Below are 19,249 nucleotides of genomic sequence, written 5' to 3'. Positions count from 1 at the left end.
GATATTAAGATATCTAATAAAAACAAACAAAATTTTTATACTTGTGTACCTATCAGGTTACCCTTTATGCCTTTGTGTAGATCAGATTTCCATCTGGTATTTGTTTCTTATAGTGCAAGCTTTTTGATGAATTCTTTCAGATTTGCATGTCTGAAAAAAGTCTTCGTTTTGTCTTTGTTCTTGACAGATATTTCATTTGATATAGAATTCCAGGCTGACAGTTGTTTGTTTGTTTTTTTGCCAGTCCTTATAGATGTAGCTGTGTTACGTTGCTTTCATTGTTTCTAATATTTTATTCTTAATCTTCTTCTCTATGTAATATGCTTTTTTTCTGGTTGGTTTTTAAGATTTCTCTTTGTTATTGGTTTTAGGCAGTTTGATTATGATATGACTTTATATTAGCTTTCTGTCATTGTATAAGAAATTACCAAAAATTTAGTGATTTAAAACATCCATTTATTATCTCAGAGTTCTGGAAGTCTGATTTGAGTGAGGTTGACTGGGGTTCTGTGTTTACTGTTTAATAACAGCAGAACTGTTGTTTTGGCCAGGCTGATCCCATATCCGGAAACTCTGGGGAAGGATTCCCTTAACTAGCTCATTCAGATTGTTGGCCAAATCTACGTGCTTGGAGTTGTAGAATTGAGGTTCCCGATTCTTTGCTATCTGTTGTTCTTAGCTCCTAAATACTACCCACATTCCTTGGCATATGTCCCACTTCGTCTTCACAACCAACAAGGGAGTATCAAATTTCCTGTGTGCTCTAAATCTCTGACCTCTACTGGCGGTGAGAAAACTCTGACTTTAAAGATTCGTGTGAAGAGGTCAGATTCACCCAGATAATCTTCCTTTCTAAAGGTCGGCTGTTGCATATGGCATAGTGGAATCACGGAAGTAACATCCATCATATTCATAGTTCTGGGGTTTATGCAGGCAGTACACTGTGGACTGTGGCAGGGATTGAGGAGGAGGTCTTGAGAGCCAGTTTAGAATTCTGCGTACCACTGCCTTGGTGTGATTTTCTTCAGGTATTTTGTGCTTGCTATTGGTTAAGTATCTTGGATCTGTGGGTTTCTGGTTTTCAACAAATGTGGGAAATTTCCGGCCATTATTTTTACAAAAATTTTCTACCCCTTCCTCCCTTTTAGGAAGTCTTATCACAGATATATTAGGGTTCCTGCAGTTGTCACACAGCTTACTGATGTTCTATTAACTTTTATTTTGTTTTTTATTATTTTTCTCTCTTCATGCTTCATTTTGGGTGGTTTCTATTTCCGTGTATTTTAATACATGAATTTTAAAACAGCGAATTTTAATTTGCTGATCTTTTTTCTTCAATGTCTAAGATACTCTGCGTACTGTTCAGTGTATTTTTCATCTAGCATTGCAGTTTTATCTCTAAAAGTGTAATTTTTTTTTATTTGATATCTTCTATGCCTCCACTTGCACAGTCATTTCTATAGATTGGGGTCAGCAAACTTTTTTGGGGGCAAATAGTAATTATTTTAGGCTTAGTGGACCATATAAGATCTCTGTTCAACAGTCATTATTGTGTTCTTTTTATTAAAATACCTGTTCAAAATGTAACGACCATTTTTAGCTTATAGGCCATAAAAACCAAACCAAACCAAAATAAAACAAAAACAGATGTCTGGCTAGATTTGGCCCATAGGCCATAATTTGCTGACTTTTGCTCTAGTGACTTGAAGGGTCTGTCATTTGTGTTATTGATTTATTTTAGTTGATCAGATCAGTTTTTATTCTTATTATAATTTTTTTCCTGCTTTTGTAGCATGCACGGTCACTTTTTATGAAAACTGGACGTTGTGATTTTATCTTATTGGATACTGGATATTTCTGTATTCTAATAAACATCCTTGAGTTTATTCCCGGAATATAATTAAGTTACTTTGGGTCAGTTTGAGCTTTTCAGGTCTTGCTTCTAAAATTTCTTAGGTGGGCCAACACAGCATTTAAAGGCTAGTTTTGCCTCACTACTGAGACATAGCTCTTCTGAGCAGAGTACTCTGCGTAATTCCCAGTAAAGTAAGAGGTTTTCCACTATGGTTGGTAAAAACGGGAGCTGTTCCAGACCCTATAGGGTGAGGTTTATTTCCTCTAATCCTTTTAAGTGGTTCTTTCCCCTACCTTGGGCGCTTTTCTGATATGCTTGTGCTAGTCAGCACTCACCAAAGACTTAAAGGAGACTCTTTCGAGATCTCTGGAGCTATCAACTCTCTCCTTCTGATTATTATTATTTTTTTACAATAAAAATATCTTTCCCAAATGGAGAAACTCTACTCTAATGGAACAAAGTAGGACATGAAGTTGATGCAGTTGAGAATTATTATTCCGTCAAAACTCACGAAATGCCTGTGTTTTAACAGAATCTTCTGTGTTTATTTATGGATTTTATTTTTCTTTTTGAACCAAAAGCTGTAGATAACTCTGGAAACTGGGAATTATAGCAAGTTAAAAGAAGGTCTGTTTTCCCCCTTCTCTCTGAGGGAGGCCAGTAGTTTATTGCATTCCCAAATAAATCATTTGTATCAAAGAAAGGAAATAATCCCGTTTTCAAAATTATAAATTATCAAGAAAGTGAGATCTTGGGGCGCCTGGGTGGCACAGCGGTTAAGCGTCTGACTTCGGCTCAGGGCGTGATCCCAGCATTATGGGATCGAGCCCCACATCAGGCTCCTTCGCTATGAGCCTGCTTCTTCCTCTCCCTCTCCCCCTGCTTATTAAGTTCCCTCTCTCGCTGGCTGTCTCTATCTCTGTCGAATAAATAAATAAAATCTTTAAAAAAAAAAAAGAAAAAGAAAAGTGAGATCTGTACTTTGAAGTAAGGTCTTAAGTAAAATGAGAAAAGAAAAAAGATGTTGATTCCACCCAATTTTTTCCCATTCTTTTACCTACAGTAGTGGTTTTCACTGGGCAGACCCCCTTCCCCGTCCTTCCTAAAAAACCGTTTGGCAATATCTGAAGCTTTGGTTATCACAACTAGGAGGGTGCTACTGTCATCTAGTAAATAGAAGCCAAGATGTTGCTGAACATTCCACAGTGCACATGACAGCCTCCCAGAACAAAGAATTACCAAAATACCAATAATGCCAAGATTGAGAAACCACAATAGAACAGAGCCACCTAAGAACTTTATATCCTCCACAGTTAGATACCTGAAAAATTGGTCCTTTTTTTTTCTCTTCTAAGCATTGAATGAAATGTAAAAATACTACGAAATAAGTTTGTTAAAACTTTTAATCTCTAATCATTCCCTTCCCAAGCTTCTTTGATATTGTTGTCACATGTTTTAGTCTATCTTGTTTTAATTTTTGTCAGATATTATTATTACTGTTACTATTATTTTATGGTCAGTAATTATTTGGTTTTACCTGTATATTTTGCTCACTGTTTTTTAATTCCATCAGTGCGTTCCTGTTCTGTGACTTTTCCCTTGCCTGAATTTCCTTTAGCGAGAATCTGATACTGACAAAAATCTCTTAATTTCTGTTAATCTAAAATGCCTTTATTTTACCTTGTTCTTGAAAGATATTTTTGCTGGTAATAGAATTCTGTTTTCTCTTAGCACACTGAAGGTATTACCCTATCGCATCCTATCTTAAAACATTGAAGACGTCATTATAACATATCTGCTTTTCTTTTTTGCTTTTGAAAAGTCTGCAATCTGTGTTTTTTTGTTTGTTTTTTTGAGGTAAGCTTTCTCTCTGGCTGCTTGTAAGAGCTTCCCTTTACCCTTGGGATTTCCAATTTTATCATGTTTCTAAATAAAGCTTTTTTTGTAACTTATTGTTCATTTTCTCATTCTATAACTTGTTTAATGTCGGGCAGCCAAAAGAAGGAAGGAAGGAAAAAGGATTTTAATTTTTCATGTATCTATAACTTGACAGACATTGTTAAAAATGAAAAAAGAAGTAGATGTGTTTCCCCTGTCTTCAGTGAGCTTGCAGCATAGCTGGGGACATAAAAAAAGACATCTTGCTGAGTATTTACAAACAGTATACTATAGAATGCACTAAGTATAAAATCAGTAGTGCAGATTTAATCAGTCGTGTGGAAGACAGAGGGATTTAGCTCAGTCTGTGGCTGTTAATGACAGTTTCTTGGAGAGCATGAGGCTTGAGTTGTTTCTTGACTGCTGTGTTCAGGGGGAATTGATCTTAATCTGAACAGTGACAATGAATTTAACAATGTGTTTTTGTAATAGAGCTGGTGTGGGATGTACAGAGAAAGGAACATTTCTTGACTTTTGTGATGAAAACTTTGTGTGGACCTCGCATAAAATAGTAGAGATTATGTCTTGTCCATGCTACTTTTTCTATAGAAACTTGAAAATGGTATTTTTATTTTAAAAACTTGGTCACTGTCAGGTCGCTATTTTATGATTAGAGTATTATGTGAAGTATTACTATGGAAAACTGTAAGGAAAACCTTAATTTCTCAGCTTATTCTCAAAAGTAATTAGGGATTTTGAAATACTCTGCTCTGTGTGAAAAGCATGCTTTTGATGGACTATATTATCTTCTGTTTTGGAGGTCAGTAAGGGTTCAGTGTGTATAAATGTGATATGTTAGATAGCTTTCTTGTAAAGTTATAAATAAAATATTTTTATTTATTTGTAACTCTCAGCAATTATTTAAGTTATATGATTAAAAAGTAATGTTTACTTGTTATGAAAATGCTCTGTGGTTCAACTATATGAAACAGCTAGGTCTCATTTGAAGGGAAATTCTATCTATATTTTTCCTTATAAAGAAGAATTAATTTTGTCTGACCTGAAGTTCTTCAGGATCGTAGTATTATAAAGCCTACTGGGAACACTTGCAAACTGCTAACTAGGAAAAGGGCATCAGCTGCTTGAAAAAAAAACCCTGCTAAACGAGAGAGAGTTATAACTAACATCTGTGCCTCTAGCTAGGAGTAATCTAACAGAACTTTCTTTATAACATACACTTTATTGATTTTATGGCAAGAAATTAGGAGAGATTAAAAGCCTAAAACATATTTTGCTTTCCCAAGAATGATAATTTTAGAACTCAAATGAATTCAGAAGTCTGAAAAGTAGATGATTTTAACTTGTAATGTGAGAATTTCAAATTGCTTTAGAAATAGACTTAGTCCATATCTTCCAATATATCTATCTATGTATTGTGGTTTCACAGACCACAATACACAGTCCACAATAATAAACAGAAATATTTGATATGAATGTGTTTTGCTATTTATAGCAAAACATTATTTTCCTCTGGAAATATGCATGGCTTGGTTATCAGTCATCAGTAATCATATGAGTTCCTAATTGATGCAAGGCATTGTGCTAGGAGGTATGATGGGCACAAAGCAGTTTAGAATTATGATCCTGCCTTTAAATGAAATTTATCCAGTTAGGCAAGGAGAACTGAGGTTAAATTCCACTCTTCACCATTGGCATGTTTTGTGATATGTATCAGATTACATAGCACCTCTAAATTTCAGTTATCTCATCAGACTATTTATTTTGAAGATTATGTCAGTCAACACAGAAAATGTGTGGCGGTGTGTCTGATACATTTTAGGTGATCAGTTAATTCCCAGCCTGAGTAATACTTATGTAAACTGTTCTCACATCGATAGCTGAGTTTTGCCGTTTTATCTGGAAAGAGTACACTTTGAGTCTTTCTATTAAGAGATGTTGATAGGTGGAATTATTTTGGTATAAATAACTCTTCAGAATTCCTCAAAGTTGAATGTTGAAGTAGTGTAGGAGACGGTTTTAAATTAATAAAGATAAAGCAAAGTGACTTATATTTCTTTAGTTAATGCTCTGCATTTTATTAGGTACCATGTATTGCATTTTCTGAACTTAATTACCTTGTGTAAACCCTGCAAGCAAGTTTAGAGAGAACAAGTTTAAATTTCATCCAATGGTGTAAATTTCAGTGACTAAACATAGGCTACCTTGCCTTTAAATTAAAAAAAAAAAAAGATTTATTTATTTATTTTACAGAGAGAGAGAGATTTTCAATAGTGTGGGGAGGGGCAGAGGGAGAGGGGAAGCAGACTCCCCCTGAGTGAGGAGCCTGATGTGGGGCTCAGTCTCAGGACCCCGAGATAATGATCTGAGCCGAAACCAAGAGTCGGACATTTAACCAACTAAGCCACCCAGGTGCCCTGTTTTTACATTCTTAATAAACTGTTACATTGTTGATAAATTTCAGAGTTATATGAAAATAATAATTATATAAGTTGGGATAATTTAAATATATTGAAGAAATCTCAATGTATTCTTAAGCAATCTACATAATCATCATGTTTTATTACATAAGTGTTATGATTTCTTCCTTGAAATGTTTTGCTTATCCTTTCAAATCTCTGCATACTATTCAGGAGGTTCAAGCAAAACTTTTTTTCTTTTAGGGACCCCCTTACTAAATGTATGCCTTCAACTTGATATACATGTTTCAAACAAAAGTTTTTCTCAGTAAAATGTACTTTGTTTTTTTCCACAGTAGATTATGTTAAATTATTAAAGAACAGATGACTAAGAAAACCTAGTCACTGTGTTGGGAGGTGGGTAGGGAAAGTTAGGGTAACAGTTCTCAGTCTTGCTTGTGCTTGATAATCACTTGGGGTGCTGTTAAGAAATGTACAAATTACCATTCCCACCCTAGACAATTGAATGAAAACCTCAAGGGTTGAATTCTGAAAATGTCATTTTAAAGAGCATGCACACTCCCTACCCCAAGTATGAGGAGCCTCTTCCCCAAGCCCTGGCTTCCTCAGCATACCCTCAACTGAGTGCCTCTCTAGCAGTCTTCAACTAGGTCTTTCCCTACTCTTTTGAGTGGTGTGTTCAATGTATTTGGAACCCTTCTATGTGAGCTTCAGATATCATGTGGAGAAACAAGTAGTAAATTTCAGCTTAAGGAAGTGATTTATAAATCCACTTTACTGCTTGTTTCTCCAATAAATAAAATAATTATCAGATCTTCCATTTTATAGAAATGAGTTAATGATGTTACATTGTGTATTTAAAATGTTAGAAATTTTAAAAAGTACCAATTTAAATAGGTATTTTGAAAATTTCTGATCTTCAGGAAGTCAATACCAAGTATGTTCTTAAGCATTGAAATACACACATACACACACACTAAACTGACCACTCTAAATAAGTCATTAACACTTTTGTTATATAATACATGCTTTTGCTAAATTATTATTATTTATATTGAATGAATTCTTGACTTGAAATCAAACTAAGTTATTCCAGTATTGTGAGATTAAATGCAAGTGGAAGTAATCTCGTATCACTCAGACCAATTCATCTGAGGATTCTATTAATGATGAAATTTTCTTGTTTAAGAAGATGTAAGTTTAAAGTGACATCCTTGCTTTATTTAATTAGTTTTGGAAAGTTTAAAGTCATATATACTATAAGAAAATTGAAATTAAGAAATTACCCATAATTTAATATCTATAACACTGAGCTTAACCATGTAAGTGCCAAAATATTTATCCCTTCTGAAGGTTCCAAGTAAGCTAGTGGAAATAACTTAAAGGTTAAACTCAGAGCTGAAACCAGTTATTACCATAAATATCAGCCAAGAATCTGAAAATGACATTTTCTTTGTAGGATTCAACAGAATTTGACAGAGACTGTTGTGCTTCTATTTTATTGCCATGATTAGAAGTGCAGCTGTTTATTAGAAGGCAGGTCCCTCAGTTTGGACCAAAATGACTGCTTTTTTTTTTTTTTTTTAAGATTTTATGTGACAGAGAGAGAGAGACAGAGGGAGAGGGAACACAAGTAGAGGGAGTGGGAGAGGAAGAAGCAGGCTCCCCACTGAGCAGGGAGCCCAACAGGGGACTGAACCCCAGAACCCTGGTATCATGACCTGAGCCAAAGGCAGATGCTTAACAACTGAGCCACCCAGGCACCCCCCCCCCAAATGACTGTTCATAATACCAAATAAATAACGGTGTCCTATATTTTTAAGCTATAACACTTATACTGATATCCTGGAGGGATACTTAGGTACATGTCAGTATGAGTTCATCTCCCTTGTGAAAATAATATATTAACTAAATAGAAAATACCAGATTCTTAACCTTCAATTTTCCTTCTGCTTTAAGCCTCTGAAGTGTGTATACTTAATTATAATACTGGTTTTGTGAAATCAGCCCTGTCTCATTATGGTAGTGAGTTCTAACGACAAGCAAACCCAACCTACACAAATCAAACCCCTAACTGAGGAGACTTTTACTGTCTTCTTGTGTGCTGTGAATGTGACTGTTGGCACAGCATGGTGTCACTTCAGAGTGACATCTGACATGCTAAATTGTTGTTAAGAGTGTGCTGATAGGGGCGCCTGGGTGGCACAGCAGTTAAGTTTCTGCCTTCGGCTCAGGGCGTGATCCCGGCGTTATGGGATCGAGCCCCACATCAGGCTCCTCTGCTATGAGCCTGCTTCTTCCTCCCCCACTCCCCCTGTTTGTGTTCCCTCTCTTGCTGGCTGTCTCTATCTCTGTCAAATAAATAAATAAACTCTTAAAAAAAAAAAAAGAGTGTGCTGATAGACACCCAAATGTGCAGTCTCAAGAGTTTATCAGTGGAGCTTGTTATGTGCAGCCAGGGTTTTGTTGGTCTTAAAATTGCCTCTTGAGAACTTTTTCTTCAGTTTTCCCTAGTATTCAAGCCTTAGCTACAACTCAGGAACAAAGAATCTAACTTCCCCCTCCAAGAAGAGGTTACTACACCTCTCTGACACCCATTGTACCTTAAGTTCTCATTAAATGTGGTATTGCTATTGTTTGTCATTCTGTCCGTGTTTTTCTTTTTCTCTTCAAGGACATTAATAGCGTCTTATTTATCATTTTGTGATCATGTAGTGGAGTATATTTAGAAGACTCATCTATTTAGTTGAGTTTATTTTTTATTTATTTTTTTATTATGCTTCTTAGATGGAGTATTTTCAGAATGAAAGAATTTTCTGGAATTGATACTAAGGGCGTATTAAGTATTTCCAGTTAGTATTTTAATGATGTAAATGCATTCAGTTAAATAATATGGAAGGATTATGAATTATGCATTATGATTTCTAATGGCTTTTTGTCATATGTAATAACTTACCTGATTTTCACAAAATCTTACAATCTCACTTCCTTCAAAGATTTAATAGTAGATTACTCTCCTGAGGCCTTTTGTTGTTAAGATTTAATTTCCTCTACCCAGATTGTCTGGTTCAAAATGAATTATTATGAAACATTAAAATGCACGAATCTCCAGTAAAGAGAAACTGGCCATAGACTTGTCTTTCTTTTCTCTTAATTAGCAGAATTCAGTAATTGTTCATTGCATTTTCAGGTGGGAGTACAAATTGGAAATTTGGTGTTTGGTAAATATGTTGGACTCTTTATATGAGATAATGAAAAAGGGTGAATCAGTTAATTTGTATTAGCATAAAAACATTATGTATTTCTATCTATTAAACAAATTATGTTATTTTTAATGCATTAAGACAGTACTGAGTACATCTTCCTCTTTTGTTTATTAAGATAAATTTTATTTAAATAAAAGCCTTTTTGTGGGGCTGAGTATAAAATCTGTTCACTACAAAAAAAGCAATATCTAAAAAGTAATATTTACAATTATGAAACAGAAAGTGAAAGTTTTTTTTATAATCCCAACTCCAGTGGAGCAGTTTGATATATATCTTTCCATAATTTTTTTATCTCTTAACAAATGTTTAATTATGTTACTGTTCTGTGGCATGCTTTTTTTTTCCTTTTCTTTTGGATACAGTTGCCTGTAAGCACAAATATCTTCCTCATTCTGTTTAACTACTATAATTCATGAAGAATGTAATATGAATTACTTATCCCAACCCATTATTTGTGGACATTCAAATTCTGTTTTTTCTTGTGAATGTGGTTTTAGAAAATATCTCTGTGCTTATTTACCTAGCATTTTTGTTCAGTTAGTTTAACTTGGCTAAATTTTTAGAAGTGGGATTTTTAGGTTAAATATATTCAAATTTATTAATCTTAATCATTTACAAGTGATGTATGTAATGCATACGAGATATAAATATTACCAAGAATAATCAGTTTTTTGAAAATTGTAAACACTCAGCTTAACGAAACATCTTATTCTATTTGCTTTTATTCAATTATTAATATGGTCAGTATGTTCATTGACTTTACATTTTTATTTTTATAAAATTAACTTCATTAAAAAATTAGCATAAAACAAAAGTGTAAAGTAATGAAATTAGTAAACCTTATAAGTTTTTAACTTGGATTTTTAAATTTGGACTTTGGTATTAGACACCTTAGTTCCAGTCTTGCTCTAGTTGCTATTTACTGGCCATTTATCCTTGGGCCGATTCTTCAAACCTTCTTCACCCAGTGTCCCCATCTTTAAAATAAGGACGGCACTTGTAGTGATGAGCACTGGGTGTTGTATTTTAGTGATAAATCACTAAAGTCTACACCTGAAACTAATATTACACTGTATGTTAACTAACTGGAATTTAAATAAAAACTTGAAGAAATTTTAAAAAATAAAATAAGGACAGTACAAAGACCTATGTCATGGTGTTTCTTTGGGTGTTAAATGAAGTCATCCCCTTAAAACATTTAAAACAAAGCCTAGTACATATTATGTGCTCAATAGAAATGCTAGCTATTACTATTAAGTGGATTAATGAACAATTACCAACTTAAATAATAAGGAATATATTTTCTTATGTATTCGTGATCCAAGATCATTGAAGATAACATTTTAGTGTTTGTGTTATATTGTGTTAGTTTACTGACCTTGACACAGATCATCTAGTTTGGGATTGTCATATTCAGTGAGGTAGCATGTCAAGTCTTCTCTGTTTTTTTTTAAAGGTTAGGGTATGGAGGTGTGTAGTAGTAGTTGTATGGTTGGGGACCAAGTAACAGGCTCCTTATAATCTAGATTCACCTGCTGCACCATGTGTTGTTGAGGACAGAGAAAAAGTCCTCACAGCTTGAGACTTCATAGCTAGTGTTCAATATACATTGAATGAATGGGAGGGTACATTTTAGATGATGGCAGGAAATAGAGTTTAAGTTTTGCATTTAATAGCAGTCTCATTCTGTGATGAAACCATAGAGTCTTGGGTGAGGCCACAGGTCTAATGTAACAGGTATTGGAGGTAAGAAGAAGAACCTGCTTTTTCTTCTATTCCTAAACTTTTCAGAGATGCCTTTAAGTAGCTAGGTATATTCAGATCAAAAATAGGTGTCAAGGAGGAGAGTGAGTGGAGGGATACATGATTTGAAATAATTTGAAGAGTCTTCAGAAGAGTAACTCAATTTATCTTTTTGTCTCTGGAGGGTAAAATTGTAGGAATAATGAGAACTTTTTAACATGAAATGTTTTTGAAATACAGAAGAGCTCACTTAGGCTTCTCTATTTAATTAAATACTTCTTTATTTTCCCATTTTTTAAAGAAGTCACTTGTGTCTCTTTTTGTGTCTCTTTTTGCATAGGTATTATCATGTTTCAAAAAGTAGAAACCTTTAAATAGTGAAAAGTCTCCTGTTTTATCTCTGTTCTTCATCTGCCCAGATCCCTACTTCCTTCTTTAATAACCACTATGTTTAGATTTTATATATTCATCTTAAATCTTTAAAAACGATTACAAATATAGATTCTTATTCCCTTCTTCTCACCCCCACCAAATGTAAATTAAAAATAGCATATTAAATGCTGTTTTGCACCATAACAAGATATTTTCAGAATAGGAAATGTTCTTATTCTGCACAGAGGTTTTCTTTTCTCTGCATAGAGTTTTTTTATGGCCTCATAGAATTCCATTGTATTGATGTGCCATACTTTATTCACTTTATTGATGACATTCGGTACCACAGATAATTTTATGTTAGTAATCTTAGAAGTGCACAGTTTTGCATGTGTGCAAGGATGCTTTTTTTAAAAAGTGGAATTTCTAAGCCCAAGATTATATACATTTGTGAGAGAAAGATTGCTGTGTTCCCAAAATGACATAAGTCATATTTTGAAAGAATGCTCTTGTGTTCATTGGAAAATGTTTATCTATAGCATTGGTTTTCAAACTGTTACTTCACATTTTGATTCAATCACCCAAACACAAAAAAAATTTTATGTAACAGTATTTGCCCTTATCATATGTAATATGCTGCACTTTTTTTCCTTTTCTGTTCTCTCAAAATGCTGATCACAATCCACTACATTGGTTTCATAACCCACTAGTGGAGGGTAACCTTTTGTGTGAAATACACTGACCTGGAGTTTAGTTGACCAACTTTGTTATATGTAGTAGGGGGATCCCTAGCTGGATTGTATAGTCTCCTAAGAATTCCCTGTAGTTCTCTTGTGGCTAAAATAAAGAAAGAATCATAGTTTTTACTGATTTTTAGAAAGTCTCTCAGAAATGATGTTTTGTCATCTTTGGACTCAGAGGTTATGATATTTTAAAATAATAGCATATATATCATATGTTGCTATATCTACATAAAAAGATACAAATATGTAAAAATAGAGGTAAAATTTATCTTGGATTGGGTATAAATCAGTCAAGCAATTTCTTGAGGATAAATGATTTCTTGAGGATAAACGGTAAAGATAGAATATTAAATATTTCTGACCATAATTTTTATGTATTCTTCATAAGTTGTGAAATTCTATGAGATGCTATGTATTTGATTATTTTTAGAGTTTCTAATGCTATCTTAGTGTCAAGAAGATTTTAAAAATGTAAAAAGTATGTTTCAAAACACTGCCTTTTTTCCCCCAGAGCAAATGTATCAGGGGCTGATGTCCAAAGTAATTTCTAGTTTCACTGGAAGCCACAGTGAATGAATGGAGGAAAAAAAGTGTCTAGTATTTATGATATCTGATAGAAAACATTTATCACACTTAAATAATGTTAGCAGAATAATATACCCAGCTCCTGTGCTGGAGTTAGTCATTGTGCTTAACATGGAGTTTCTTAAATATTGCTTGATTTATGAAAATTCATCAGTGATGTAGCTCACAGGTGATAATTGGTTTAATTAGAATGACTCAACGGAAACAAGTACAGGAAAAAAAAAATCACTGAATATTTTCTTTGTGCTAGGTACTATGGTAGGTATTAGGAAGATGAATATGAAAAACATAATCCCCAGCCCTTAGTACTCTCATATTTTTTTTTTTTTAGAGATTTATCTTTCAGAGAGAGCACGAGCAGGAGGGGCAGAGGGAATGGAGAGAGAGAATCTCAAGCAGACTCCAGTCCCAGCTTGGAGCCTGACACGGGGTTCAATCTCAAGACCCTGAGATCATAACCTGAGTCAGACGCTTAACCGACTGTGCCACCCAGATGCCCTAGTACTCTCATATTCTAGAGGGAAATAACTCCTTATATTTATCATTTAGCACTTTAGAGACTGTAAGTAGTTTTTGTTTGATCAGGTGAAGTTCTTGTCAACCTTTAATAAAGGCGAGTAATAGGGTTCAGTTGGGACTTAAGTTTAGTATAAGATGCATGTTTAGACCTAACTGTTGTAGACTTTGGGTTGGAGTATAGAATTAAGTATTAGTGATTTAGTCAATGTTGGAAAAGACCATTAATTCCAGTCTTTAACACATGCAACAAATGATTAGTTGTTTTTTTGTTTCTTTGTTTACTAAGGATGATTTTAGTAAGAATAAAAGGTCAGATAAAACTACTGTTCTTTCTGTTCCCCAAATCATCCTCGATGTAGTTCATCTGATTCCATGACCCTCAGATTATGGCAGGGCCTTTGAGACCACATTAAGGATTTTGTATGCTGTCCTAAGAGCTTTTCCCGCAATTCAGTCTGCTATGTTATGACAATATATTTATCAATTTTAAAACATTATAAGTTAGTTGGGTGCTTTCTAGAGCTGCACTGTTTTGTACACTAGCCACTAGCTACATGTGCTGTTGAACAGTCCTGAGGGAGGTAGGGGTGGAAGGATAGGCAAAATAGGGGAAAGGGATTAAGATTATATATATACTTCCAGTTATATAAAATAAGTAAGTCACAGAGATGAAAGTACAGCATAGGGAACATAGTAAGATTATAATAATTTTGTATGGTGACAGATGGTGACTACACCTATCATGGTAAGCATGTTGTAATGTATGGAATTATCAAATCAGTATGTTGTACACCTGAAACTAATATATGTCAACTCTATTTTATTTTTAAAAAATTTAAAACCAAAAAAAAAAAAGAAAGAAATATGGTTGGTCTGGATTGAGATGTGCTTTAAGTGTAAAATACACTTATTTCTCAGACTTGTTATATAAAAAGATAAATAATTTTTATTATGTATTAAAAAGAATATTTTAGATACATTTGGTTAAATAAAATTTTTGTAAAATTGATTTCAATTTTTAAAAACTTTTTAATGTTTCTGCTGGAAAGTTAAAATTTACATATATGGTTTACATTTCCTTTTTGAATTTTTATTATTGAAGTGTAATGTGACATTTTATTTTACGTCTGCTACTAATGTGAAACCTTGGGAAAGTCACCGTAACTCTCTGAAAATGAAGTGTTTTTTTTTTTAAGGACTTTATTTATTTGAGAGAGAAAGAATGCATAAGTTGGGGGGGGGTGCAGAGGGAGAGGGAGGAGCAGGCTGAGCAGGGAGCCTGACACAGGGCTTGATCCTCAGACTCTGGGTTTATGACCTGAGCCGAAGGCAGACGCTTAACCAGCTGAGCCCCCCAGGCGCCCCCTGAAAATGAGTTTCTTAAAAAAAAATCCTTGATTTTTCTGTTGACCTCCAAAGTCAGATGCAGTTGCCTGTTTGAAATTTCTATTTGGACAGAAAATAAGTTCTTAAAATATAGTGTTCTTTTCTTTTCCTCTTTCAGTCTGTCCTCTTAATCTTCCTTATATAGCATCAGCAGAACTGCCAGCCATCTACTTAAGGGAAAGCCGTCGTCTTTGGTATATCTTTTTTTTTTTAACCCACTCTCTCACATTTAAGTTGTTATCGAATCCTATTAGCTGCACCTGCACTCGTGTAATATAAACCAGCATCATCCTCCGTCTGTACTATTAGCATAGTTGTCTACTATTTCCCAGTCTGTTCTTCGCATGGTAGCCAAGTAGACCTTTAAAAAATATATTTGTCATACCTCTACTTAAAGTCATGCAGAGACCTTCTTTTGTATTGTGAATAAAAATTCAAGCTATTTACCATGACTTACAGTTTCTCCATGACTCCTATCTCCCTTTCCTAACTGTTAATGCCCTCTTCCTCTGTATTACACTGTTCTTGAAAGGGAGGTATATGTGAAACGACCTCCAAAGGCCGTAGGAGCTCTAAGACCAAAGATAAAGCCCGACAAGTCCAGCTTGACAAGAAATGGCTTACTAAGGGGACTTAAAGATAGAAGTGTGTCTTGGGCAGCTGCAAGAGGAGTAAATCTCTACAACCCCATTTCCCTGAGACTTGCTTTTATAGCCCTAGAGACTGGGAGTCTGTGCAGGGGGCAATCCAAGAGGAGAATGTTTAAGAATAAATGTGCGTCATAGTCCTATCTCTGGAGGCACATCAAGGATGTTATGTCCTAAGGGTGTACTTAAGGGCGTGGCTAAATAAAAGAAAAGGATGTGGGCGGGGAAGGGGGCTGTGCTGTAGAAGTTTCAGGTCACAGAACCCTCATTGCGATAGATTTGTCTAAAATCGCATTTAGTCTGGTTCACATTTATAGCATGTATTGAAAATTCATATCCGTGTTTGAAATAATATGTTTGTTTTTGTTTTTGTTTTTTTTTAAAGATTTTATTTATTTATTCGACAGAGATAGAGACAGCCAGCGAGAGAGGGAACACAAGCAGGGGGAGTGGGAGAGGAAGAAGCAGGCTCACAGCAGGGGAGCCTGACGTGGGGCTCGATCCCATAACGCCGGGATCACGCCCTGAGCCGAAGGCAGACGCTTAACCGCCGTGCCAACCAGGCGCCCCTGAAATAATCTGTTTGTTAATTCATATCAGTGTTGGAAATAATCTGAATGTGTATTTTCTCTCTCCTACTTTTATTACAAATTGTATCTTTTTGACCATTTAAACAATAAATAAATGTTGCACAATAAATATTTGCCAAGTGAGCAGATGATGATCCCAGCCATGAATGAAAAGTGTGATTTTCTTTAATATATCCTATTAAGAAGGCCCAAAGTCATCTGTTTTAGAATGATTACTGAAAATGGTTTTATACACATGCAGACAGTAAGTAAAGACCGTTAAATAAAAAAAAAAACCTAATTATCTGAAATTATTTAATTATCTAATGGATACTCAAAGATGTTAAAAAAGATATTCATATAAATTGTTTTATTTTTAACCCCATGGCTATTACACAGTTTATGATGTGGAACATGCTTTGTGAGGGATGTTCGAGTGGTGGCAAGAGAGAGCACAAGCAGGGAGAGGGGGGCAGAGGGAGAGCGAGAGACAGGCTCCCTGCCGAGCAGGGATCCTGGGATCATGACCTGAGCCCAACTCAGATGCTTAACTGACTGAGCCACCCAGGTGCCCCCAGGTGTTTTTCTAATATTCTGTTTCTTTCACCTGAAGTGGCATTCTTCTTAGTTCCTCTCTCTCCCTTCAAATACCTCAGCACCTGAGTCCTGTCTTTATTATAGAAAACTAAAATGATACAATTTTTCCCCTGTAAGCCACAAGCTAATACATTTTAAGGATCATTGTAGATACTCTCTAACTTTACTTAGGAAAATGAATATTTATACTGACATAAGTCCTTAGTATATTTATAAGTGGTCAGTAAATGACTGTTGAATAGAATGTGATAGACCTCAGTATGTACTGGGTTTGTCAGTATATTCTTCTAATGCTTTAGTTTGCTTCTTCCTTGAACTATAACCTCGAAGAACAAAATAAATAAGTTTCTTATTCAGGGTTGAGTATAGGTTGTTTCCGAACTGCTACATATTTTGGTTAGATCCAGGTTACTGTTTCTTTGGAGGATACTATGTGTAAAATGCATATCTTCTTAAAGATTTTTTTCCCCTTATTTATATAATTGGTTTATCAGTAAATAAAAATTTATTTAGAGGCCTATGATGTTTCTGGTATTTGGTTAGGTACTAGTATAATACAAAAAGTAATAAAACTGAATCTTTAGTTTCAATCCAGTGGGCCAGATAAATATTCATATGAACCAATCATCTCGTGCACAAAGATACAGGTATATAGTGTCATTATCATGTTTTCAAATTTAGTGAGTATGCAACTCCTAAATGCATTAGAATCGTATTGTAGTTGTGAGTTCTCAACTTCACACTTTGGTTTAAATGTTGGATATATTGAGAGACTGAACAAATTAGTCGTCTTTTTTTTTTTTTTAAATCAAGACAAGTAAATGTTTGCATTTAGTATTTTGTATGGGTCCTTCACATTATCGTTTATAGTGAGTCATGTTTTGTTTTGTTTTCTCTCTCTCTCTCTCTCTCTCTTTAGATTGGACAGCTGGCTTTTAAAGGAATGAGGAGACTCAATAGAATCCAGTCAATCGTGTTTGAGACTGCCTACAACACCAATGAGAATATGCTGATTTGTGCCCCTACTGGGGCTGGAAAGACCAACATTGCAATGCTTACAGTTTTGCATGAAATACGCCAGCATTTTCAACAAGGTGTTATCAAAAAGAATGAATTTAAGGTAGGAAATTAACAAGACAGACCACAACTTTTTAAATCATAAAATTTAAATCATTTGTAGTTGTACATGTTACATGAAATCTGGAAATTTTTAAGGCTATTATTCATGATGTCATGTAAAGATTGCTGCTCGATTTACTCTCTTACTAGTAAGGCAGTCCCTATTTGTGCTATGAAAATCCTATTACCCCTCTGAAACACTGTGAAAGTACATTTAGCTTTGAAGCAGAACCAATGTTCAAAGTGATGAGACTGTATAAACAAACGCCATTGTCCTTTCAACTGCGCACACCTACCTAAGAAAGAGAAGTACTTTGCAGATACCACTATTAAGATTTTTTACTCCTGGTGGCTACAATTATATTTCACAATAAATTGTGACTTATGTTGAATGCTGTGAAACAGATGACTTCCAGTTTTTGCTCATTCATCAAGGTCGTGTTTCTTTGGCACAGATTGTATATGTTGCTCCAATGAAAGCCTTGGCAGCTGAAATGACAAATTACTTCAGCAAACGTCTAGAGCCCCTGGGCATCGTTGTGAAAGAACTGACTGGGGATATGCAGTTGTCAAAAAATGAAATTTTACGAACTCAGGTATGTTGTATACTTAGATTTTTTCTTTAGTAACATTTTTTTTCTGGGTAAACACAATACAAATGTAATGTAATGAAATTCTTTTATTTGTAATCACGTATTACCTCTACAAAAGAGGTTTTTGCTGGTGCTTTGTCCAAGTTTATCCCTTCTAACTTCTGTGATTCCTGCTGTGTCTTAAGTATTGTTAGATGCCTGGTATAAATTTTAAGTTCATTGACAGTAAATGTTGTTCTTTTAAAACAGTAGAGAATGAGAATGTGGATAAGACCAGACTTCAATTTTAAGAGCAGGAAAATATATAGATCCTTAAATGATCTGACTAGTATTCTAAAGTATTCCATAAGGACTGCTTAACATATAATAAAAATTTTTAGTCATTCTTTTTTTATCAAATAGGAAGTTATTAAATCACACACTGTATATAGCACTATATTGGATGAAATGCATGACAACAAAGATATTTAAGATACAGTTCCTGCCTACAAGGATCTTAAATTATGACTGAATAGACAAAAAACTATATTAGAGCTGCAACTAGATTATCATTAATTGGATGGAACATGTAAGTAAGGTAATGTTCGTAATGCTTTGAAAAAGTACAATAATGGATAACCAAGTATTAATGGGACAATCCAGCCTCAGCGGTGGACTGGAGTGGGAATGAGGGAATATGCTGGCTGATCAGCCTGGCATCTTTGCAACCTCTTTTCTGGTACATAGTTGCCTGTCCTTGCTGGTTATTAAATGTGTATTTTAAGTCTTATACCTGATATGTAATTAATACTATTAGAGTTTAAAGTCAGGGGTTGGGGAATGGGGAGTTGGAGAAAGCTAGTCAAAAGCTACACACTTCCAGTTATGAGATAAGTAAGAACTAGGTCTATAATGTGCACCATGATGAGTGTAACTAACTCTGCTGTATGATATGTAGGA

At 34.6% G+C, this 19,249-nt stretch overlaps 1 protein-coding gene across 4 annotated transcripts in view; it reads left to right on the top strand.

Annotated features, from left to right (window-relative positions):
• Nucleotides 1-19,249, top strand: part of ASCC3 (activating signal cointegrator 1 complex subunit 3) — a 320,199-nt gene that overhangs the window by 66,124 nt on the left and 234,826 nt on the right. For all 4 annotated transcript variants that reach the window (XM_011228387.3, XM_002921969.4, XM_034670897.1 and 1 more), the window contains exons 9-10: nt 17,518-17,718; nt 18,173-18,313. In XM_011228387.3, coding sequence (XP_011226689.1) covers nt 17,518-17,718; nt 18,173-18,313 — 342 coding nt within the window. The remainder of the gene's footprint in view (nt 1-17,517; nt 17,719-18,172; nt 18,314-19,249) is intronic.

The sequence above is a fragment of the Ailuropoda melanoleuca genome, chromosome 10, assembly GCF_002007445.2.
Source record: "Ailuropoda melanoleuca isolate Jingjing chromosome 10, ASM200744v2, whole genome shotgun sequence".
NCBI lineage: Eukaryota > Metazoa > Chordata > Mammalia > Carnivora > Ursidae > Ailuropoda > Ailuropoda melanoleuca.
Note: the sequence above shows the minus strand (reverse complement) of the source record. Positions and strands in the feature narration are given on the sequence as shown.